Source organism: Ambystoma mexicanum, chromosome 1q (assembly GCF_040938575.1).
Source record: "Ambystoma mexicanum isolate Mex_15411 chromosome 1q, UKY_AmexF1_1, whole genome shotgun sequence".
NCBI classification, from domain to species: Eukaryota; Metazoa; Chordata; class Amphibia; order Caudata; family Ambystomatidae; genus Ambystoma; species Ambystoma mexicanum.
The window spans coordinates 494,788,410-494,814,845 of record NC_090922.1 but is presented as its reverse complement, the minus strand read 5'-3'; the positions used below and the strand labels follow the sequence as shown (position 1 = coordinate 494,814,845).

Here is a 26,436-nt window from a genome sequence, read left to right as displayed (position 1 = left end):
AGTAACGGTATTACACCCTTTTTGACAGATTTCTTCCGGCTCAACCATCCTCAAAAGTGGACTTTGTTCAGATAATATATACTTCTGTGGACATTGAATTTATGTGGCTTCTGGAAGTAGAATGATGTTCGCCACCCAACAAGGAGGTTGGATCTTTCTGTGTGGTTTGTGAGCCATGATTTTTGCAATTTTGACAGCCAGGGAAAAAAAACAGATTTTTAAAACAGCTCTGTGTTTCTTTTGCAATGATTTTGCTCTGTGGGCAGCCAAATGATGGGTTTTGGCAGTGGTCTCCTGGGTTACCACTAACATAGGCAAAAGTGGATGGCGGCCTATTTTTCAGATTTTGACTGCGCACTTTCTGGTAGTTTTAGCGAGCAGCATGCTTTCCGGCAGCCATTCTGATGTTTCTACTGCAAGCGATGTAGAGTAATGTTGCAGGGCCTGGACTAGTGAGTTGAAACATCCCACAAGCCCCCCTCTTGCGATTGGCGTTGATCGATCATCAATGGGAATTCGTAAGGCTGGGATGTCAGTTTCATCTCTTCTGATTCCACAAATGGCAAAGTTCATCATCTTTTCCGCCATCAGGGGTGGATCGATCGGTTCTCCTCGCCAGTCCTGATGGGAGTATTGAGCGATACTCCGGGCCCCTCGGATCTTTGCTCCCGGTCCCCGGGAAATCCTCCTTGGTTAGTCTCCATGGTTTTCAATCAACTATAGGTTATCTCCTAGGATAACAAAGCAAAAACATATTTGTAGACATTTCCCCATCAATGTTAATGTAGTGGGGCTGACACATATATTTGATAAATCAGAACACATTTGTATTATTGTATTTTATAGTCTATATATGGACTATTTAGAGTTGGAATTTTATGGAGCTGGAGTGGCTGCCTCTGGGGTTCCAGAAGACTCCTCCAATTGCTGCGGAGTGTGCCTAGAATGGCAGCACTTTAGCTGATTAATATGGACCCACTTATCTTTCCCCTCTGCCAAACTGCCTTTGGAGATGCAGATCTTGTAGGCGACTAGTGAGATTTTGTCTACAATTTCAAAAAGACCCCTCCGGGTAGGCAGAAATGTTTGCTGTTTGGCCTGGTTCCTTTGGAAATTGTATAATCAACCAGGTCTCCTACGTTGCATTCCTTTCTGGTAGTCTTTAAGTCATAGTGGGTCTTCATGCTGTCTGCAGATCTCTCTAGATTTCGCTGAGCATAGGCAAAAGCATGTTGAAGGTGTTGATTTTCAACATACTCATGAGTTGTGGAGGCATTGATCAATGTCTGCTCTTGGGTCCTGTAGAGCAGATGCTGGGGAAGCACCATCCTGCGTCCAGTCATCAGCTCAAACGGTGACATTTTAGTTGCAGATGAAGGGGTAGATCTGATGGCCACTAGGACAAGAGGTAATCGAATATCCCAAGTTGGCCCACAATCTGCCACAAACTTTATTTAATATGCTCACAATGGTTTTGTTGTATCTCTCCACTGCACCACTAGAGGCTATCCGGTAAGCAATATGTAGCTTCCTTTTGACCCCAAGTATCTCCCACATCTTTGTCATTACTTCGCTGGTGAAATGGCGACCTCTGTCTGACTCAATCCTTTGTGGTAGTCCAAAACGCAAAAAGATGTGGTTGATCATCAGGGCAGCTGCTGTTTCTGCCTTGCAGTTTAGGGCCGGGAGACATTCCACCCATTTAGTAAACAAGCATTTCATGGTCAACATGTACTTGTTCCCCCTAGAGGAGCGAATCACGGGCCCAATGAAATCTACTTGCAAATCTGACTATGGCAGTGTCATCCCCATCATTTGGAGAGGCGCACGGTGTGTGAGGGATGTTGGCTGAAATTGTGCACACACAAGACACCCGTTCAAGTATTGGTCGAGGTCCTGCCCCATGTGTGGCCAGTATGCAACCTCTCTTAAGATTTCAAGTGTTGTATGAAACCCCCTATGACCGGCTGTGGCCGCATCATGGGCGTGACTTGACATCAGGCTTCGGAATGAGGTAGGAACCACCCACTGATCATGGCCAGCTAGGGATTTCCTCACCAACAAACCGTCTTGGATTCAGAACATTTTTGGACATTTCATCAACACTCTGAGGTCCTCTTTCCCTATGTAATCGGTATCCGTCAGGGGAAAGTTCTCAGGGTCCTCAATGTGTTGATAAAACTTACCAATTATTGGATCCCCTTTTTGAGCCGTAATCAAATCAGCATCTGGGGTCTCCTTACTCCATTGTGCAGTTGAGAGTTCATTGTGAGCATTTGTCTGGGACCTAGTGATAACAGTGACCTGTATTTCCCCAACAGGGACTCGATCTCTATTAGATCCCCTTGGATGGCCCTGGTTTTGGCCAGGTGATCAGCTAAGTCATTTCCAGTTTTGTCTGGTCCCTCTACTTTGGAATGACCCTTAATCTTTTTCCAGTAGATGGTCATCCCATTCGAGGTGACCAGATCATCAATATTTTGAATTAACTTCCCATGTTTCAAGGGTTTGTTATTAGCACAGAACATGCCCCTGGTTTTCCAATTAACCAGGTGCTCTACGAACCTGTTCCGTACATAATCTGAATCAGTGATGATGACCAGTTTGTGGAGTTGATGTTGGACAGCAGTGAGATTGCTTGATGCACAGCCATCAACTCTGCCACTTCACTACTTCGGGGACCAATCTTGTACCCAGCGGAAGGTTCTGGGGTCTCCTTCACCCATGCATTCCCTACGCCGGCCACAAGTTCTTTTTCCCTGTTGTTGTCAACATGGTAAGAGCATCCATCCACATAGACAGTGGGCATTCCCTCACACTTTTCTTCTTCAAAGACTTTGTGTGGGGAATTGAGGTATGCCTCCATGTTGTCCTTGATTTTTAGACTCTCGTCCTCGAGACAGTTTTCTCTGGCACAATCATGCAAGTCAGCCAGACCTTGCGCGAGGGGACTCTTCTTGTTTTAGCCACATCTGACCTCCACAGGAAAGCCTTGCACTGACAGAATTAACAGTAATTTGGGAATTACTCACATTTCGGCCCGGATTCTGTCACTTTGGAGATACTGCAGAGGCTGGTGTGGAGTCTCCACTATGATGTGTTCCCCCTGGATAAATGGGTGGTAATTCTTCAATGGCCACACCATTGCCAGGAGTGCCTTCTCACAATCGTTGAATTTTTCCTCCACAGAGGATAAGGTTTTACTCGCATAGGAGATTACTTTATTGACCTTGTCATGCTTTTGGTATAATATGCAGTCAAGCATGTATTAGAGAACTCTGTCTCCAAGAACAACTCATTGTTTCTGACAGGGTAAGCTAGGCAAGGCGCTTGTGAGAGGCTTCTTTTGAGTTGTCTTACTGCCTCGGCTTGTTCTGGACCCCATTCCCACTGGATCCCCCCCTTCAAAAGATGAATCAGGGGTCTTGTGATCTCTGCGTATCCCTCAATGAACTTTCTACTGTAATTAGTCAGTCCAAGGAGGCTCCTTAGTTCCCGCAGAGTTGTGGGGTCTTTCATTTCGGGAGGGCTTCCACTTTCTTTTCCTGGGGACAGAGACTCTGAGGATTAATCTCATAACCAAAGAAATAGTCACGGGTTCTACACCACTGTGCCTTTTGAAAGGAAAGTTTTGCTCCGGCGGCCCTCGACTGTGTCAGAACATAACGGATCTCCGCTATGTGTTCCTCCACAGTTGAGCTTTTGATGAGGACATCGTCTACATAAGCCAGGTTACCCCTCTCACCCAGGTCGGGCATGGCCTTATGGAGAAAAATGTTGAACTCATTGCCGGAGTTGATGTATCCGAAGGGAGTCCGGTCCATGTGTACTGCTGTCCCCCAAAGGTAAAAGCCAGCTTGTATTGGTCCTCCCTACTGACAGGTACAGTCCATTATCCATTAGTCAGGTTTATTGCAGTGAATACCTGTGACCCCTGGATCTGGGCCAGCCCTTGGTCAATATAGGGAAGAGGCCATCGGGAAGTATGGACCCATTTGTTGAGCTCCCTAAGGTCGGCGCAGAGTCTCCACTGGCCGTTTGGCTTCAATATCCCCAGCACCGGATTATTGAAGGTGCTGTGGACTGGACGGATTATCCCACGGGACTCAAGGTTCTTAATTATTTCAGAAAGGGACTCCATTGATGCGAGAGGCAAACGATATTGCTTCACAAACACTGGAGTCATGCTTGGGTCCGTGGGAATTGCTATTGTGCGGATGTCGGTGCGACCGCAGTCATATGAGTCCACAGCAAAGAGCTCTTGAACATCCAAGAAAACTTGTTTCAACTTTTGCTTCTGCTCCAGAGTCTCACAGGCATCAGCTAGGTTGACTCTCTCTTCAACCATCTGCCTGAAGCCTGGAAAGACTTCGGGTTTCGCTATCTCAGTGGCCTCCTCCAGCTGGGTGCAGAAGTCCCTGGTCAAAATGCTGATTTGAACTGGTGGCTTCAGGTGGGAAAGGCAGCCCTCATGGACCTGAAAAATCACCTTATCTCTCCTGAAGTCACAAGTCACCTCTTCCTTACCATAAGGGCAGGAAGTGTACACCAGGAAGTTTCCCCATGCCCGGTAAAGATCCTGTCTGGTGTTGAGTTGTCATCACTGTTACTGTCAAAACAGTCCTTGGGGATTGGTCCTTACAGTTCATTTCCTAAATCAATGGAAAAATGTCGGTCATCAACCGCCATTCTAATAATGGTGCCTGCGGCTAGAGTGATACTCTTGAAGTCACTGTTATCCACCTCTATTGGAATGGTGTCATGTTTTATGTTTACTAATGGTGTTGGGTTTACCCCCAACCCTTGCTGTTGGAGAGAAGCATTTAGATGAATATAAGCATAAGGGTTTTTCAATTTCTGTCCTCTTTTAACTTTCACTTCTAGGGAGAATTGTCGGGTCCTTTCTGGGATGGTGACATCCTCTCCAATCTGAATTTCAACCGCATAAGGCAGCAGTTGAGCTGACCTAAATGCTTTCTCTGGATCATCAAAGCCCATGGGATTATCCGCTAATCGGGACCAAGCTTTGAAGTTTATTAGGTCCAACTAATGACAAAGCGATTGAGAATATCACTGCCTAAGTAAAAGGCGTCAGTGACGTCTCGCACGATCCAACAATTATGAACTATGCTCTTGTTGCCTATGGAGATTTTGAGCATACACCTGCTTGGCAGGAGATGTTTGGAATTGGGTGTTTCCAGATCCATTTCCCATTTGTCTATCAGTTTAAATGTGGGAATGGCTGGATCTTTTGGGAGTTGGCGGAAACATGGCTTTGCTGATGAAGCTCTTACCGTTGTTCACACACACTCGAGCGAGAACAGAGTCCTTCCCTTCATTTAACTGAACAGGGATGAACAACTTCTCTCCAATTTGCTGCATATCAGCCAGGCTCTGAGCTGATTTCACATCTTTCTGGACTATAGGAGTGTGAATGTCTGATTGTGGATTGGTAACGAATTTAGGAGTGTTTCCTTCCAGTGTGGAATGCCACCTTAAACTGGAAGGAAGATTGATTTTCAGAAATAGAGAGGACCCACCATCACCAGTCTGTTGTCCTACTGCTATTACTGTCACGTCTGAAATTTTGTTGTTCTGGAAGTGAAATTCTACTTGGTCAGATCTTTGTTCAACCATGTGGCATGTGCCGTTTGAACTAACATGGTTGACGCTCTGTTTCAATTTTATTGGTCAGCTAGTCTGGGTCCAGACGACCTTGTTTACACAGTCTATTAGGGGTGACAACCTTCTCAGGAGGTCATTCCCTAGTAAACAAGGGGTGCCCTCTGGAGTCACAACTATGACCGGGTGCTTCACCTTGTGTCACCCAATTTTAATGTCCAAATCCGCAGTCCCCTCGATGGGAATTTCCTTCCCGTCAAAGTTCATAAGTTATCCAGGAAGAGAGGTGAGAGGAATTTGATAATTCACCCCCCTTCCTGAATTCAGTTTATCAAAGGCCTTTTTGTACAGAAGGGTAGCTTGGGATCCAGTGTCCACCAGTGCCAAAATTGTACCCTGCCCCTGTATTTGTACTGGGGCATAGTACCTTCCCTCCTTCTCCGCAAGGGGGCACAGATAATGTACATTTCTGGACAACTGGTGGGTTAGCTTTTTAGTTTTGGACACTGAAAGAGAAGAGATTTGGTTAGGATTCCGTGGGGAGTCTATGGAATCTGAAAAGAAAAGGTGGCAACTAGAGATGGGAGAAGTTTTGAGTTCCCCTGGATCTGGTTCTGGGCCACCCCCCCTTTTTGGAGTCAGTCACCAGTATGGGTTTGAACCAGGGGATTTTGATGTTGTTGGTTCTGGGGGTGGATGATAGGCGGCGCTAGCTCAGTCCCCACATCTACCCAGTCTGGATTTGAATCCTTTGGGACCCATTTTTTGGGGGGGGGGAGTTCCCCCATCTCTGAAGGAGAAGATCCTTTTCCCAGGATCCTCTGAGGACCCCTCTCATTCAAATTGGAAGATTTGTACCTCCTCCACAAAATGGGTCTGTTTGGATCCTTTGTTTCTCCTACCCCCCCTCTGTGTCAGGAAGCACCAAAGTATTGACTGAAAAGGATACGGTACTCAAAAGGATACAGATGGTAGGGTCTTCCGGATCCCTGTTCACGTTTTGATAGTTGTGAAGTCAAGTTTAGACCTTCCAAATGATACAACTCTCTGACTGACAAAACAGGCAGAGAGATGGATCACTGGAAAGGGCGTGGGTAAGGTATAGGAAGTCAGCCTAGAACAAAATAAGGTATCATAAGGAACTGCCCCAAAATGACTATGATAGAACAGAAATAGACATTAATGCACACACTGACCTTAAGTCTAGGGCAGAAGAATCCAGCAGAAGTCTCTTGAGGAAAATCCAGAAGTAGAACAAACGACAAGGAAGGGAAGATTAGTAAGGGAGACTTATCCCGAACGGAACGAGGCTCACGCTAGATACCGGGTTGATGCACCACAGGATAGCGTCCAAAGTACTGTTCAATGTCACCTTCCAATAACCCTTGAAAATCTTCCTTCCCACGTAGAGAAAAGTATAGAATGAATTGATTCCCCTGTTAATATCACAGGTGCAGGAGTTGGAAATAGCGCCCCTTTTATGGTATAATAAAGTACACCCGGTTCTGAACAACCACGAAGAAGATAGCGTGCGCTTGTGGATTTGCACGCGAACAGGATTCCCGCAGCCCAGGCCAGCAGCACTTGAAGACAACGTGTGCGTGTGGATTTACACGCGAACAGGATTCACGCAGTCCAGGCAAGCAGCGCTTGAAGACAACGTGTGCGTGTGGATTTACACGCAAACAGGATTCACGCAGTCCAGACCAGCAGCGCTTGAAGACAACGTGTGCGTGTGGATTTACACGCGAACAGGATTCACGCAGTCCAGGTCAGCCGCGTTTGAAGACAACGTGCGCGTGTGGTTTTACACGCGAACAGGATTCACGCAGTCCAGGCCAGCCGCGCTTGAAGATAGCGTGCGCTTGTGGATTTGCACGCGAACAGGATTCACGCAGCCCAGACCAGCCGCTTTTGAAGACAACGTGCGCGTGTGGATTTACACGCGAACAGGATTCACGCAGTCCAGGTCAGCCGCGCTTGAAGACAACATGCGCGTGTGGATTTACATGCGAACAGGATTCACGCAGTCCAGGTCAGCCGCGCTTGAAGACAACGTGCGCGTGTGGATTTGCACGCGAACAGGATTCACGCAGCCCAGGACAGCCACGCTTGAAGACAGCGTGCGCTTGTGGATTTGCACGCAAACAGGATTCACGCAGGCCAGGACAGCCGCGCTTGAAGATAGCGTGCGCTTGTGGATTTGCATGCAAACAGGATTCACGCAGCCCAGGACAGCCGCGTGTGAAGACAAAGTGCGCGTGTGGAAGGACACGCGAACAAACAGCTCCAGGAATCAGCGTGTGGCGGAAAACACGCTGTAGAAGGCCCAAGAAGCAGCTGAAGAAACCTGCAAGGATGCAGATCGGAGGTTTAAGCTGCACAACGCCAAATGATTCGATCAGAAGCAGCGAGTGAAGTTTCCACGCTGCTTATATACGTAATGCCGTAGTTCACGTGACGGAGCGGAATACACGTGAAGTTAGCGACGTGAAAAGTGCAAACGTCGTTTTCCTGGCAACGTATCGAACAACCGCCATTTGGAATAGAACGGTCTAGCTGTTCTGTGAGCGTAAGAGGTAGGACCACATCCAGCATGCATGACAGTGCCATCCCCCAAAGGGGCAACCTCTCCCCTTCTTGTGTGAAAACGCATCAATAAAGCAGGAGCATGAATATTGGAAAGAGGTTCCCAGGACCTATCTTCGGGACCATAGCCCTTCCAATCCACCAGATAAAACCGCATACCAGCACGTAGTCTCATATCCAGTATGTCCTGTACCTCGTATTCATCTGAACCCCGCACAGAAATGGCAACAGGCCGTACAGGCAATATGGTAGCTTCAGAACACGGCTTAATGAGTGACACGTGGAATACGGGATGCACTCGCCATCGTTGTGGCAAAGCCAGACGGACAGCAGCTGGATTAATTACTTGGAGCACTGCATATGGACCAATGTATTTAGGCAAATATTTATTTTTGCCTGGAATTCTCAAGTTCTTAGTGGACAACCATACTTTCATACCAGTCTTGTAGACAGGTCCGGGTATTCTATGAGCATCGACATAGAACTTGTCGCGTCTTTTAGCTTGCTCCAATTGCTGCTTCACTTTCCTCTGTAGGTTCTTCAGATCACAAAAAGTACGGCCTGCGGCAGGAGTATCCAAAGACAAGCTGGAATCCAAAGGTATTGATCGGGGGTGTTGTCCATAAAGAGCATAGAAAGGTGAAGTGCCTATGGCACTATGATAGGAGTTGTTATAGGCGAATTCTGCTGCCGGCAGGACCTTGAGCCAATCTGATTGGAACTGCAGACACAAACACAGCAGATATTGTTCCATAGTGCTATTGACTCTTTCGGTCTGTCCATCAGTTTGAGGGTGATAAGCACTGGACATTCTGTCATCAATCAGTAATGCTGATGTTAGTGCTCTCCAAAAGCGTGACGCAAACTGTGAGCCCCTGTCCGTAACGATTACTGACGGTAGACCAAAGAAACGAAATACATGTTGAATGAATAGGTCAGCCAGAACAGCAGCGGTTGGTAAACCAATACAGGGGATATAAAGAGCCAATTTAGTGAAGTAATCCACTACAACCCATATGGTATCGTACTCCTGGTTTTGTGGGAGTTCTACCACAAAATCCATAGATATCATGTCCCATGGTTTGTTAGGGACAGGTAGGGACTGGAGTAAGCCCACTGGTTTACCAGGAGTGTTTTTGCATTGGATGCATACAGAGCAAGTCGATACATGATCTATGACATCTTTTGACATGGATGGCCACCAGCACCATCTTTTGAGCAGTTCTAGTGTTTTCTTCCGTCCAGGATGGGCTGCGATCAAGGAATCATGATTCCACTTGAGGGCCTTATTCCGCGTCGAAGACGTTGGTAAGTAGAGCACTCCTTGTGTGAAAGGCAGACCGTTATGTACGTCCAGATTCATATCCTGGATAACTTGTGGATGATTTCTCACCCACTCTTGTACTTCGGTTTTTAAGGATGGTTGAACAGAACAACTACATATCACATGATCTGCCAACAATTGATTTTGCACTTGTGCTTCTTCTTTCGCCTCTTCACCCATACGAGACAACGCGTCTGACTTAACGTGTTCTCTGGCAGGACGATACGTGACCTGGAAATCGTATTGGGCAAAAAAGACATGCCATCTGGCCTGTCGGGCCGTAAGACATTTCATAGATTTGAATGCTTGAAGATTTCTATGGTCAGAGTACACCAACACATGATGTTTGGCCCCAAGAAGATGATGACGCCATTCTCGGAAGGCATCCTTGATAGCCAGCAATTCCCGCTCTGTGACGGTGTAATTCCGTTCATATGGGGCAAGTTTGCGAGAGAAGAAAGCCACTGGGTGCTCCTCCTTGGTTTCTGTGCAAACTTGTGAGAGTACCGCTCCAGTAGCGACACCGGATGCATCCGCTTCAACGATAAACTGGTGATCTGGATGTTGAAGCATGGGTGAAGTGGTAAATGCGTCCTTTAACTTTTCGAATGATGCTTGGGCATTCTGGTTCCAACAGAAAGGAACTTTGGAACTAGTTAAAGCCGTCAAAGGAGCTACTGTTTTGGAGAAGGAATGTATAAATCTGCGATAAAAATTCGCAAAGCCTAGGAAAGACTGTAATGACTTGACATTGTGCGGAATAGGCCAATTCAATATGGCCTTCACTTTGGAACGGCTCATTCGAGCACCAAGATCGGTAATGTCATAACCCAGGAATTCCACTTCCTGTGAATGAAAGACGCATTTCTCGGCTTTCACAAAAAGAAGGTTCTCCCTGAGTCTTTGTAAGACTGTAGAAACATGTTTGACGTGTTCTGAAAAAGATGATGAATAGATCAGAATATCATCCAAATAAATCACCACGAATTGGTCCATTATATCCCTGAATATATCATTCATGAAGAATTGAAAAGTGGCGGGAGCGTTGCACAGACCAAAAGGCATCACCAAATACTCGTAAAGACCATACCGTGTCTTAAAAGCGGTCTTCCATTCGTCGCCCTCACGAATGCGAAATAAATTGTATGCTCCTCGCAAGTCCAATTTGGTGAAGTACCTGGAAGTACCTAATTGATCCAACAGAACGTTTATCAGTGGTAAGGGATATTGATTTTTTATGGTGATGTCATTTAGTGCCCTGTAATCAATGCAAGGCCTTAGATCTCCCTCTTTCTTCGGAACAAAGAATAGAGGAGACGCAGCAGGTGATTGCGATGGCCGTATGAAACCCATCGCTAAAGCTTTATCGATGTATTCTTTCAACACCACGTCTTCTTTTGGGGTCAGTGAATATAAACGACCTGTAGGAATTTTAGCTCCAGGAATCAATTCAATTGGACAGTCATACTGTCGATGTGGAGGCAATTGTTCTGCCTGGCCTTTATCAAAGACGTCAGCGTGCTCAGCGTATTCGCATGGGATGGTAGTATCGCTTTGATGTACCACGCTAATAGATGAAACTCCCTCCATAGAGGCCAATATGTGTTGCTTGTTTGACACCTCCTGACTGGTAAAGCAATGTTCATTGCAATGAATCGAAGGATACTGGAGCAATCCCGAAACCCAGTCAACGGCGGGATTATGAAGGGTTAACCAGGCAAGACCAAGTATGATTTCGTACTGTGGAGCAGCTATGACATCGAAGACGATGTCTTCCGAATGATTATTCGATAATGTCATCTGAACAGATTCCGTCTCCTGGGTTACCATACCAGAAGTCAAAACAGATCCGTCCACGGTATTAACCGTTTCAGGTTTGTTCTTGTTTACAAGGGGAATGGAACAGTTCTTGGCATATGTGATGTCTATGTAATTGTTGGTGGCTCCGGAATCAACCATGGCCTTGGAAACCAATTCTCGGTCATCACAACGTAACGTCACCTCAACAGTTATGGGTGCGTGATTAGGAATGGTACTGGAGTCCGATGAAACACTCGACACAGGGACTCCTGCTACTGTCGAGTTTTGGCGTTTCCAGAACGCTTGATGGGTTTCTTAGGACACGTCGCTAATAAATGCTCGGATGAACCGCAATACATACATAGTTGGTTCTTTCTTCGGTTCTCTCGTTCTGCATTGGACAACCGGCCTCTCACGGCACCAATCTGCATTGGTTCAGGGTCGTTCGAGAGGACTGTCGGTGTCTCTGAACGAACCGAGGCTTGCATGAAGGGCTTTTTCTCTCCTTTCCGAGCACTTCTTCGGGAATCGATTTGTAGAACCAAATCGAGCAGCTCTGTGAATCCCGCAGGAACCACCGGAACTGTAGATAAGGCATCTTTCAGTTCTTCCGAAAGACCCTTGTAGAAAACAGCCGTTTTCTTGCCGTCAGGCCATTGAGTTTCGGCTGTTAGTTGATTGAATCGGGCAATGTAAGGCAAAAGAGGTTGATTGCCTTGTTGTAGATTAAGTAACTCCAGATCCATGGCTTGAGTAGCATAACGCATGTCAAAGACTTTACTCATAGCAGCCAAGAGATCGTCACAGTCGTATAACAAAGGGCTATTTGTTTCCAACAAAGGGTTAGCCCAAGCAGCAGCTGTACCCCCTAAATGGGAAAGCACGAATGCTGCTTTTGTGGTTAGGTCAGGAAAAGATGTAGGACGACAAAGAAAATGGAGTCGGCACTGATTAACGAAGGTTCTATAGGTTTTGGGATCACCAGTGAACCGTTCCAGGGGGGCCAAGGGAAACTGAGTGGGCATAACCACATTAATAGTTTCCTGTGGGGGTGTCATAGTCCCAGATCCAGATGCAGTGGCCATTGGAGCCTGTGCTCCCTGAGGACTAGCGTGCATGGCGTCTTGCATAACGTCCATACGGTGCCGTAACATGTCCTGTGCCGTAACCATTTCATTTCTCAAGTCGCTGATCAACTGAGTCAAACAGCTAAAGGATCCGTACCCTCCATGGCTTCTGATTCTGTCAGGAAGCACCAAAGTATTGACTGAAAAGGATACGGTACTCAAAAGGATACAGATGGTAGGGTCTTCCGGATCCCTGTTCACGTTTTGATAGTTGTGAAGTCAAGTTTAGACCTTCCAAATGATACAACTCTCTGACTGACAAAACAGGCAGAGAGATGGATCACTGGAAAGGGCGTGGGTAAGGTATAGGAAGTCAGCCCAGAACAAAATAAGGTATCATAAGGAACTGCCCCAAAATGACTATGATAGAAAAGAAATAGACATTAATGCACACACTGACCTTAAGTCTAGGGCAGAAGAATCCAGCAGAAGTCTCTTGAGGAAAATCCAGAAGTAGAACAAACGACAAGGAAGGGAAGATTAGTAAGGGAGACTTATCCCGAACGGAACGAGGCTCACGCTAGATACCGGGTTGATGCACCACAGGATAGCGTCCAAAGTACTGTTCAATGTCACCTTCCAATAACCCTTGAAAAGCTTCCTTCCCACGTAGAGAAAAGTATAGAATGAATCGATTCCCCTGTTAATATCACAGGTGCAGGAGTTGGAAATAGCGCCCCTTTTATGGTATAATAAAGTACACGCGGTTCTGAACAACCACGAAGAAGATAGCGTGCGCTTGTGGATTTGTACGCGAACAGGATTCCTGCAGCCCAGGCCAGCAGCGCTTGAAGACAACGTGTGCGTGTGGATTTACACGCGAACAGGATTCACGCAGTCCGGGCCAGCAGCGCTTGAAGACAACGTGTGCGTGTGGATTTACACGCGAACATGATTCACGCAGTCCAGACCAGTAGCGCTTGAAGACAAAGTGTGCGTGTGGATTTACACGCGAACAGGATTCACGCAGTCCAGGTCAGCCGCGTTTGAAGACAACGTGCGCGTGTGGTTTTACACGCGAACAGGATTCACGCAGTCCAGGCCAGCCGCGCTTGAAGATAGCGTGCGCTTGTGGATTTGCACGCGAACAGGATTCACGCAGCCCAGACCAGCCGCGTTTGAAGACAACGTGCGCGTGTGGATTTACACGCGAACAGGATTCACGCAGCCCAGGACAGCCGCGCTTGAAGACAGCGTGCGCTTGTGGATTTGCACGCGAACAGGATTCACGCAGCCCAGGACAGCCGCGTGTGAAGACAACGTGCGCGTGTGGAAGGACACGCGAACAAACAGCTCCAGGAATCAGCGTGTGGCGGAAAACACACTGTAGAAGGCCCAAGAAGCAGCTGAAGAAACCTGCAAGGATGCAGATCGGAGGTTTAAGCTGCACAACGCCAAATGATTCGATCAGAAGCAGCGAGTGAAGTTTCCACGCTGCTTATATACGTAATTCCGTAGTTCACGTGACGAAGCGGAATACACGTGAAGTTAGCGACGTGAAAAGTGCAAACGTCGTTTTCCTGGCAACGTATCGAACAACCGCCATTTGGAATAGAACGGTCTAGCTGTTCTGTGAGCGTAAGAGGTAGCATGCATGACACTCTGCTCCTTGGGTGGCAGGCTTTCAAGGGCAGGAGATTTTGTTTCCGGTTCCTGGGTTTCCAGGGGCTTTTTACAAGTGAGGAAGGAAGCTTCCTCAAAGGCTTCACACCCCCCTTCCCCTTGTGCCTCCTCCCTGGGAACCGGTGGGTTGTCGGGGTGCTGCCCCCGTCATTGTTCTGGAGCACCAGGTCCAGAATTGGAGGCATTCTGTGCTGGAATGCCCATCTGAGGGTTCTGTTGAGCTCTCAGCATGTGACCCAGATCCTGTGCCATATTTTGGACCTGGCTCTCTATCTGTGAAACCTGCTCAGGCTGATACAGGGTTCTGTTTTCTCCCCCTGGGCTGATCCCAGGAAGGGTAGCTATCCCTTCTCTGGTAATACCCCGGGTTGGGAAGATTTGTGTACCCCTCCACCCTTGGCCTCCCCTCTCCCGGATTAGGTTGTCTGGGCTCAGGAAATTGGGGAAAGAAGGATGGATGATTTTGGGGTTGAAAGTTTTGTGGATACCTGGGGAAGAAGTTCTGTCCAGGATTTGGGGAGTTTCTGCCCTCCTGGGGGAAGTTGGGAGGGAAGTTCCCTGGGTAAGGTGCCTGGTTGGATCCCCCCCCATGGGCTGGAGGAGTCCACACATAACCCAGGATCGGTCTGTTCCCCTTGTAGCAGGGACTTACATAGTCAGGGGAGTGAGGGATCCCATTTGTGGGACTACCTCCTTAGCTCCCTGTCCGTGACTGGCCAGAGGGCCTTCTTATTCTGTTGTGTGGGCTTGGGATTATTCTGTTGTGCAGGCAAGTTTTTAGGCCTCCCCATCTCCAAATATAAAATGGGGGCAACCTTTACCTCTGCCACCTTAGCAGCAGCAGGGGTGCTGGTTGTTTTGGGGCTTTTTTGAGTATTCCTGTTGTCTATGGGCTTTTGAACCTCATAGATCCGGGTGACCTGTTCAATGACCCAGTCTAGTGATCTTTTCTCATGAAAATCTCTGACTAGCTGGGTCATGATGTACTTTGGTAGAGCGTGGAAAAAAGTATTAACAAATTCTCTGCTGTCCGTGCGTACCCTTTGGGTAGTCTGCGCAACGGCATGCTTTAGTTCCTGCACAAATTCTTGTGGGGCCTGATCCTCCCCACATTGCAAGTTGTAGGCTGCCTTGCGAACCTCTTGGGGATTTCTGTGTACAGAAAAATGCTTCAAGATGGCCGTCCTATAGATGGACCATCTAGAATGATTTTGGTCCTCCAGCCCTGCAAAGAAACTGGAGTATTCTGGTGAGAATGTCCATTTCACATACTGAATGCAGCTACTACTGTCTTTCAAATGGAAAGTTTCCATCATCTGCTCAAAGAGCTCTAAGTGCTCCCAAACAGAATACTTAGCGTTCTTATGATAAGGCGTGATGACGCTCCTTATTGCCTTGATTTGTTTTAAGGGGTCCTTAAGCAAGGCCCTTTTTGCCTTATTGGCCTTCTTAGTTCGGGTAACCCTGGTCCATTCATCCTCTGACTCAGAGGCACTGCTCACAGAGGTGCCCATCTGATCTTCTAGGTCCTCCCGGATTTTGCAAGCCTGGGAATGGCTGGCAGAATGTGGGGACCTATTCTCCTGTGTCCTGGGGCGCTCAGAGGAGTCTTCTTATTCCTCCTTGCTCCCAGAATTCGATGGGTACCCCCCACTGTCCTAGCTGGGCAGAGGTTTTTAGGATGCCCTTAGTGGGCCTACTCTCATGGAGTTCCCCCCTAAACTTCACAGTGCTTGGGTACCCATACCCAGGTGCCCGCCCATCCATTCCTGGGAGGTACTGGCCTATGAGCCCCGTACTTCTGACTGGATAATAATCTGCCATCCCCGTGGCCCTGGGCTCACGTGCGCCAGTGGACATGGGGGTGGCAGAGTCCAGGGACTGGGAGAGATGAAGGCCTCTGGTACTAGGGTTCCTGAGGTTATGCTCAGGTGTTTCCCTTTCCCAGCGAACCTCATCTCTATCAGCCCTTGCTCCCTGTTGCCATGAAAGAACCTGAGCTTTCTGTTCCTCAATCAAGGCCTATATCAGTCTCTCCTGCATGGCTACCTGCCTGTGGAGCTTGTCATTATTCTCACAGAGAGCCTCATTTTCTCTCTGTGCTTCCTGGGTTGCTTTTGAGTACTGGGCCAGTCTTTGCTGCAGGAGGGTTACCTCCTGAGTCCCGTCCCTACTGGCCTGCTCCTTTCTTGCCAGAGCATCTTCCACCCTCCTGGTGTGCTCTAACAATCTATCATGCTCTTTTTGGAGGTCACCCAGTCCCTGGAGGGCCAGGTGATTTTCTTCCAGTTTCCCTTTTAAGTGACAGACTTCCTGGCCTAAGGTGTCCCTTTCCTTTGCAAGAGCCTGACTCTGTGCCGCCAGGTCCTCCCTCTGTCTTTGAAGGGCACCAGCTTTCTGGCGCTCTTCATCAAACTCTACCTGGGTGTCCAGGTCTTTCAGAATTCATTTGTTGCTCTCTGCCTTCTCTCTATCTAGGTGGCTTTGCAGGGTGACTACCTGCTCTGTGCATACCCTGTTGAAGTCCAGTTGTTGCTCCAGCTTTTTCTGGCTCTACAGTAGAGTCCAAACCTTCTTGGTACTCCTTCTGTAAGGCCAGAATTCTGGTATCCTGGTCCACCTTTTCCTGTTGCAGGATACCCATATCCTCTTTAATTTTAACTATATACTGCCCACTTTCATTTTCTGACTCCCGGCTCCTCTGCAGCCTCTGCTCAGAAGAGTCCGGATCAGATTGGGCCTTTTCTAATGCCATCAGTTGCCTACTTGCCAGATCTTGGCCTTCAGCAGATTTGTCCTGTATGGCTCCCGTAGATAAATATAAATATGTCGCTATCTTGGCAATCTTATTTTGCTCATCCTTGGTCTTAGGGGCCATATATAGTCCACTCAGGGCCACATGTAAGGGACCCTGATCTCTCCAGATAGCTAACGTAGTTGCAGTGATCTGTTACGTGATTGCCTGCAACCACACATTCTGGTCCTGCTCAGTCCACTCACCTGTCACAAATAACTTATGTAGAAGGTGTTCTCTAGCTATCTTGATGTCTAATAATGTTGCCATTTTGGAAATATTGATTTCCTTCCTGACTTACAGAAGTGTTTTATTTTATTTTACAAAACAGACTGTTTCCCTAGAGCGTTCCCTTTTGAGGGGTGCTTTTACAGTGTAACACAGCGTGGTAGCCCAACAGGATTTATGTATCCTGTCAGTTAGCACACTATATTAAGCTGCACAAGTGGTAGACCTAATCCAGAAATCCCAGACGAGCCCCCAATCTGTAAGTGATTTCAATCCGGCACTCCAACTAAATCAATGCCTTGTATGGGATGCCAATGGAAACCCTTATTTATATATTTTTATGTCAAAGTTTGTTTAATTCTGGATGATGTACCCTTCTATAACACCCCTCTCTTTGAATCCCCCCGGCCTCACTGAGCCAAGAAGTAGGTTTGTTTTGCAAATTAAAAGATGTATTTGAAGAATTGAACAATATAAAGATTACACTTTTATAAATATGAATAACATCTGAATATCACACTTATGAATATGAACAGTGATCAGCAATGGGTAATATTACAATATCAACAACCTCTATAATCAGTTAGGAGTAGGGATAGGAGGATTAATGTATCAGAGAATACTTGGTGCGGTTCAAGGAATTGTAGCAATGTGAAAGAATGCAACACAGAATTAAACTTGATATGAATTTAACCAAAAGACAATATGATCACTATTTTCCCCTGTTGTTACTCACTCCCCCCAACATGCAATATGAAGATATGGAATAATGGCACACAGGTATCAGGAATAACAATCAACAATGCAGTTCAATCCCAATTCCCCCAGCAAGCAGAGGGAAACGGGGCTGATTTTAAACAGGTCAAAATGCTTTTAAATGTGGTTTGAATTGAATGGGAAAAATGATAAAAATGATTTTAATTCGCTCAATTGAATTAAGAACTAGTGCAAGTTGCTTTGGATTAGTTCAGGTCAACAATAGCTATGATTATAGAATGATTAGCAGATGGAAAACGAAATTCAGAAGTTGAAAGCAAGAAATAGCTATTTTTACATGTGCTGAAATTGAGGCGAATGCGAAATCGCTGCAACTTTTCCGCGTGCGGTAAACGTGAATGCGGAAAAACTATAAGGAATTGGAAAGTCAGATTTGTAAGAAAGATGAGGATGTTAGCTTCAAAATGACATTTAAATTTCGTTTCTAGGACGTACGGTTTGAAGGTTACAGAGGTTTTTGTGAACGTAGATTTTTCAGAAACAGAGTCAAGATTTCAAAAATGAAATATGCGCTTGAAAGATTAGGAACCAAGATGGATTTATACTAAGGAGCTATGAAAGTGCAAGATACCCAACAGGACAACCACCAGAACAGGGCGCTTTCCGCTCTGATTGCTGTGTGCCAGGACACTTGACTTTCTTCAGAAAATATCAGCGCACAAATGATTATCGCTACAATTATCACAGACTATATAATGAGAAGGAATCAGGATGGACACAATATTCTATAATGCAGTTCTGGATAGGTTAAAATTGATTGAATAGGATTACTTTGAACTAAGAGGTGACTATGGACAGTTCTAGACTAAATACTCACTCCTATGGCTTTGGAATGGAATGGGTCCATCAAAGATCTGGTCAAGGGTTTGGACTTCACTCGCCACCGGACAGGATCAGGGCACCTGCTGGACTCTGCTCTCAGCAAGGCACTCAGGTCTGCGCGGCCTCTTGGACTGGATCTGACGGGTTGGTTCTGGGTACAGCTCTGCTCTATGGGTCTGGATCTTGGTTCTAGCACGAGGTTCTTAGCCAGAACAGCAACACGGCTCAGTCAGGCTGTTGGATTTTGTGGTGCCCCTTGGAAGTTTAGGGGTTAAAATCAGGTTGCTAGATTTTACAGGCCTGCTGAAAAGGGTTCAGCTTTTTAGATTAGGCCTCTGCTTCAGGGTTCTAGAGTCTGGTTCTAGAGTCTAGATCTGGAGTCTGGTTCTTCCTGCAGGGTGCTTCGCCAGGGGATCAGTTGATGAGTGAGAAAGTGTGTCTGTGGGTCCTCAACAGTCCCTATTTATCCATTTTCCAAAGTGGCTGGGGAGGCTGATTGTCTATGCCCAACCCTCTAAGGATCTGATAGGTCAGAGAATTCCCTGTCCCCTGATTTGAGATGGGAACAGTGTGTCATCATGTGTCATAGTGATGCTACCATTTACAATCTAGAGAAGATCCTCCCCTTTGCTTTTACTTAGAAAATCTATTTTTCCCAAGAAACATATTTACACTATGCACTACTTGTTCATAAGACATATTTACATGATAGATTAATTAAGGCACGTCTCTGTTCAAGTCCCATGTTCCTACGAGTTTTGGTTCACAAAAGACAGTTTTATCGCACTTTTGGTTGGTTACACATTTTCGGATCTGTACAATTTTTTTACATATACATGCACATACCATCTGGTCATACTTCTGTCATTTTTCATGTTCCTAGCACAACCACACTAGCTACAATATTAAAAACATTTGTGGTTCAGTCTCAGAACATCGCACAGATTCCAGATTAGTTTTAAACTGTGAGCACATCTTTCATTTTAATAATCTCTAAATTTCATATTTTTGTCAGTTCGGTACAATGTTTTAGGAGTATTTTCCTGCCACATATATTTAATCCAGTGTCAAATCCACATTTTCAGTCTGGCCCGCCTCTAAGGTCTTGGCTGAGTCAGAGAATCACATGGCCATCTTCCTGCCAGGGCAGTTTCTATTGACGCCCCAAATTAGCATTTCTATTCAGCTCAAGGGATCCCTTTGTCTGCACTCAGAGCAACAGGCCAGGGTGCCCCTCCCTGTTCCTTTCACACCAGCCTGACAGTTTCTTAGCAGAGCACAGGAGAACAGATTCCTTTGTTTAGGGGGGAGGTATGGAATGTGTTTGAAGCCCAGTGTGGGAAATCTTAACTTTAAACACAATGTCTGAAATTGTCTTGTCTTAAAATATAACTTACATTTTTAACAAATACATCAACCAATTTCTTACTTCAAGCCTTTTTAGAATATAGTTATGAATTGTATCCACCTCTTAGGCTTCTGATAGCAAGTCTTTCTTTGGCATAGTTTGAGTTCAATGTACGACTTTACACATGACAAGTTTTAAAACGCCGGCTTCTGACAGAGGTGAGTAACGGTATTACACCCATTTTTGACAGATTTCTTCCAGCTCAACCATCCTCAAAAGTGGACTTTGTTCAGATAATATATACTTCTGTGGACATTGTATTTATGTGGATTCTCAAAGTAGAATGATGTTCACCACCCAACAAGGAGGTTGAATCTTTTTGTGTGGTTTGTGATCCATGATTTTTGCAATTTTGACAGCCAGGGAAAAAACAGATTTTTAAAACGGCTCTGTTTCTTTTGCAATGATTTTGCTCTGTGGGCAGACAAATGATGGGTTTTGGCAGTGGTCTCCTGGGTTATCACTGACATTGGCAAAAGTGGATGGCGGCCTATTTTTCAGATTGCGCACTTTCTGGTGATTTTTAGCGAGCAGCATGCTTTCCGGCGGCCATTCTAATGTTTCTGCTGCAAGCAATGCACAGTAATGTTGCAGGGCCTGGACTAGTCGGTTGAAACATCCCACACAGCTGTTTGAAGATTGCAATCCAAGTGATTGAAGTGAAAGAAAAGATGCCACCATAAAGCAGAGCCTCCACAACAGTACATGTCTCAAATCTATTTATTACTTCTTGTAAATGTCACCATTTTACACATTTGTCTGATGTTACCTCTCATTGAAGCTGAACATTTCACATTCAAGTATCAAGGCCTTACTTACCGTGGACCAGTATGGTGCAATATCCAGCATCATTGTGGGAAAACTGTATGTCATACAGCATCATGCATCATTGTCTCTGGAAGGACAAATGTGCAGATCATATTGCAAGTATTTCAATAGAGCAGCATTGTGCATGTTGGTGAATGTCATTCTGAAAAGTGCATATTCTTTTTCCAGGTGTTCCAGTGGACCATCACAGTGCATTATGGGGATTGTGGATGGAAGATATAATTTGAAGCAGTTTAATAGAAGTTGTTGATAGTAATTCTTTGTGTACCTTACAGTTTCGTGGTGTTCCACCACGATTTCATTTTTCCCCCATAGTGTTAGTCGTGAAGTTCTGCATGGAGGGTTCCTGGCATGGTGCAATCTAGATTGCTGGCATTGCCAAGGATACGGTGCTGTTGGGTGGGGCTTCAGTTTTCTTCTTGTGCTGTTGTCACATTGAGTAGATCTTGCTGCTCATGACATGCTGGTGTTAGTTGTACAGCCAGCCTTTGACAGGTGGTCTTCTTCTGTTTGCATGTGTTTGGGCATAGAGTTCCATAGTTTGATGCAAGGAGGGAGGAGGAAGATCCTCCATGCCATTTATGGTTGAAGCTTGGCAAAGTCACTAGTCCATTGCTGCTGGATGGCATATAGTTTGTGAATTGTCTTGTGATGGATTAAGGGCACCTGCCGTTGAAGTGAATCCGCTTTTTGATCAGAATCCAGTTGAATGTTGGGGTCAAGTGCTTGACTCTCTTTTTAGCAATCTGGACTCTATGTAGTTATTATTACAATTTTTTTTTATTACACGCTTAATACCTGGGGGATCCGGGATTCGAACCTCTGTTACTCTGTGTGGTCTTGCTTCCAAGACCAGTACGTTGCCCCTATGCTATCCAGTTCAGTTGAATAGATGATAAGGGAATCAAAGGAAAAGGCTGTTGGTGAAGTCTAGTATTGAGAGCACACGTGTGGTAACTGCCATGGTCCTGTGCAAGATTGTTGCGTAGGACAAAATTAATTGGATAGTACAGAGTTGTAATAAGCAGCTCTTAACAATGACTTTAATATGGGATTTTAGTGTAAAATCACCATCTATCGTGATTCAATGGTCCTTCACAGTTGTCGAGGTAATTGGCAAGTGGCTATGATATCAGGCCCGAGGATTGGTCTGGGCATTCGTGGTTACATGACTTAGATCATAGGCTCAGTTTTCTTTGGGCTGAGCTTAAGTCTGTTTTAAGACATCCAAGAGTCCACATGCAATAGTGTGTTAGTTGTTGGGTCATTTGTGAGTTTAAAAACAATGTCCATGTAATCTGCATAGTTAAACCATGTTAGCCTGACATGTTAATATGATCCAGTAGCTGGTCATGTTGATGTTAAAGATGAAAGGCGAGGAGAGACTGGATTTTTTTGCGTATTCCACATATCAGGTTGCAAGAACATGATCTGTATCTGTTGAAATCCTCTGTGAGATCTAAAGGGTTATTTAATCTGCACTGTTTGGATCCATGTCACACATCATTTAATCGTTTTAATCATTATTGAAACGTTATTTTTCTTTACTAAATGCCTCAAAGCACCACTGTTTTAAGTGATATACACGAAAAATGACAGGCAAATGAATGTAAGTAATGTAATATTGAGATTGTTGTTATTCTTAGAATTTGGAACTCATCCCAAATATTTCAGGGGCGTCATACTGCATTCGACACAAAGGATTTCGAGGTTTGTAACTATAATACAAAATGAAATGTGCAAATTCCCATTGCTTTATTAAGGGGTAAATTGATCATCGACACACGTATGAAAATGTAAAACGGCTGAGGAATAGGTCACTTCAAAACAAAAGTACCTTTTATTCGCGTAGGTAAAATGGCCTGAGAATAGTTTCTTTCAAAATACTTAATTCTCTATGTTGGAAAGTCTCCAAAAAAGAGTGTGCAATGCCTGTCTATTAAAGCCGCTAATGCGTCTTCCCCAGTATATTTAACGGTTGCATTATACTGAAGGAAGCAGTATATGGCGCTGTCAAAAGTGCTTGGGAGCGCTGCTGAGTCGGGCATGTGTCCAGCAGAGACAAGGTTGTCGGCTGCCTGGGACCAGGTTGGAGCAGGACACACATCCGAATGCTTGTAACAATGCAGACATTGAAGGGGGAGTTTTGTAGTCCAATGAAAGTTGAAGGGGACAATACATGGCACCCTTCTAAAATTATAGCTAGGAACCGGTTCCCCATTACTTCGAAGAGGGATTTATCTGCAATCTGGAGAACCAAGAAGACATGTGTCTCTTGACTCTCACCTGCTGATCATTACACCCCGAATCCACAAGGTAGTGTTGCTTCCTATCTGAAAACACGTCCACGCTGCCCCTGCATCCGCCAGAGAATAGTGTAGCTGCTGCTCCCAGTGGAAACATCTTCAGAAGTGGTGAGACGCTGTTTGCATCCTTTCCAGCATACTAAGGAACGCGATGGTATTTTCTGTTTGAAAAACTCAATAAGTTCAGACTGAGAGGTTGGTCACATTTTCCTAAAGTTTCTAAATTTATGAAGAGGTTCATCGATCTGTCCAGTTTGATCAGAATGGAATTAATTTCTTTTGATTTCCTACCTTAGAATTGTTCAATCTTACGAATATTAAGTTTAGGCCTGAATGTTATTGTGTCTTCTGTTGTACTCATGGGATGGCAACCTTCACAACACTTCCAATGTAACACACCCAACCACCTGGACTACGCTAGCTTAAGAGAACAGTACTACACACAGAGTTGCTTTGTACCAAAGATAGATTTTCTGAGAGAGCAGAAACTGTAATGGACAGGAAAAACGTAGCATTGGGAAACAAAATAGAATGGATGGCTTAGATGGAAAGAGCAGAAGGAATGCCGACCGATGTCTGAACACATTTGTATTACAGGCCCCAGTGAGATGTACATTTGGCCCATATCTACCATCTCTTTTGGTTGAGTTACCATTGCCACTCAATTTAAAGACGAGTTCTCCTTCTATGCCAGACATGGATAATGTAACCCTGTGCCAACATTATTTAACCTTCAATGCTCAAACTGACTTGTGTGTTTTTTTCTTCAACAGCTGGCGAGGATACAGGATACCACAGCTTCAAAAGCTGCTCAGAGAAAGGAGATACGAATATTGCATACAAGGAGAAACTGGCAGGTATTGACTATGAGCTGATGAAGGTCTGCTGTCATGGAGATGGTTGCAACAAGGACGACATTCAATGTAAGGCCCATGTCTATAATTCACCCGTCTCTCCATCTTTGAATTGTCCCATCCACATCCGGTCTATTTTTCTTAAATTATTTCTATCACCCTCTCTTTGTTTCAGACCCAACCATTGTGATTCTTGAGCCCCCTTCCTAGTCCTTAACCTTCCTTTGTCATAACTTTCTTTCTACCTCATTTCCACCCTCTTAACATATCTCTTTTGCTTCTAGTGAATTGTCACTCATCCTAATGTAATTGTATCTTGCCACTTTGTTTTTTATTTATTTTTAGTTCATTGTGATCTTTTCCTTTAGTGTATACCTGGATATCAGTTTTTTCTATGGTTTGTTTTATTTTAAGTATTATTTTGTTATGCTAATTTTGTTCTGTCACATATTTGCATTGAGTGTCACGTACACCACAGCTGCGCTGTTGGTACCAATAAACCATTTTACTGCTGCAGGTGCTTCCAAAACATCAAGTGTTTTTCACAGTCTCTGTGATTGAGAGTAACAGTGTTTTTTCCAAAGCAAGGAAGACAGAAATGGGAAGGTGCAGCCTCCAGATCTGCTCTTTGTATTTACAGCATCACATCAGCTACAAGGCTTTGAAGGAGCGTAGATGTATCATCTGTCAGTATTCGGTCATCCCTTTCATAAGGAATGTTGTCCATAGCAGGGATGATGAACCATGCAGAACACCTTGAATTGGATGTATATTCTCTACTGCAAGTGAGTGGAGAGCCCTGTTGGCTGCTGACATTTCTACCCTTACCTATGAGCACATGCACAGCTGCATTTTCCAGCCACTGAAGCCTACAATTAGGGACCATGTGAGCACCTAAATATATGCCATTCGTAAAATCGAATTGTGACATCACTAATCTTATTAGAGCTTTAGGTTTGTTCAGTTGTACTCTGTGTGGGAAGAGGACAGAAGCTTGTCTTCATTACCTGTGTTAATTTTGTTTGGTCCTATGAAGAATTTATTGTTTATCACTACTCCAAGACTTTTTTACAGGGGCAAAACAGGAACTGAGTGATGGGGCAAACATGATCCCTGAGTAGTACATTTGTTATATCAAAGTCATCTTTTAAATGAAATATTAATTTGATGTGCCTCATTAGATGATCAATGGGAGAGAAACGTGGTCCACCCTTTAGATGCAATGCTGCTGACTGAGAAATAGTCAAGTCTAAATGGTAATAAAGGATAATAGTAATAAGATGGATGATATGGTTTGGTTTGAGGTACCCAATTAAGAAAGGTAAGGACGGTAGTATAAGCAGACCTGAGACTCTAGGCAGTTTGAAACGAAAATGCCACATTGCAGAAATGTGTGTCCAAGATTTAGAATATTCTCATATGGTTCTGAAGAGCCTGTAGAATGAAAGTATGAACATAATGGCTATAGAGAGTAAGTGAAGGATGCTTCAATAGGAGTTCTCGGTTCAAATAATGAAAAACTAAGACATGAAAAACAATAAATGAATGTACCTTAAACTTAAACTTTCATACGGTCGGTTGTCAGATATTCCCACTAAGGCAGTGAACGAACAAAAAGGAGGCCGGAGGTGCTTAGGAATGGAAATGTCACAATGTTATTAAAGGTACATGATATACACAGATGGACAATCAGGACATATTGTACCTTAAGGTTATGTGAACGGTAAGATACAATCTAGCGGATCCACGGATGATTCAGCAGGGCACCAGCACTGGAGGTGTCCTAAAATGTCTGCTTTAAATAGAACCTGAGCATGTAAATGACGTGCCGACGTAATGATGGCATAGCGTACGCTATGTGCCTCAAAGGAATACTGTTAAAAAAACAGGCACTCTGCAGTGATACAAAACCAATAGAAAGGAGTTGAGAAGGGCTCAAAAACAGGTGATTTATAGAAGAATACATGTGAAATAATCAAAAACATAAGGACGTGGGAGACATGAAAAAACACTTACATTATCAGTTGTGTGCAGAACATAAAGAATGCCACGTTCTAAACAAATAGATAGCAAACATCAACTTAAATATGGGTGATCGTATTAAACTAGTGTAGAGGAGGAGCCAATTACCCCTACTCCAACTGCCCCGCCCTTATTACCTATATAGTGGGAGCCAAAGTATGTGACATATTCGGAACAGTTGAACCAACAAAGAGCAGAGGGTGGACTCTGTGCAGTACCAGTATCTAAGAGAATCTGCAAGGCAAGGTACCCATTGAGAAAACTGTACCTGCATTCAAGGCAAAGATGTGTGAAAATGGGGTCCTGTTAGAC

At 45.0% G+C, this 26,436-nt stretch overlaps 1 protein-coding gene across 4 annotated transcripts in view; it reads left to right on the top strand.

Annotated features, from left to right (window-relative positions):
* Positions 1-26,436, top strand: part of LOC138529468 (uncharacterized) — a 522,169-nt gene that overhangs the window by 117,772 nt on the left and 377,961 nt on the right. For all 4 annotated transcript variants that reach the window (XM_069640826.1, XM_069640827.1, XM_069640828.1 and 1 more), the window contains exon 3: positions 24,022-24,171. In XM_069640826.1, coding sequence (XP_069496927.1) covers positions 24,022-24,171 — 150 coding nt within the window. The remainder of the gene's footprint in view (positions 1-24,021; positions 24,172-26,436) is intronic.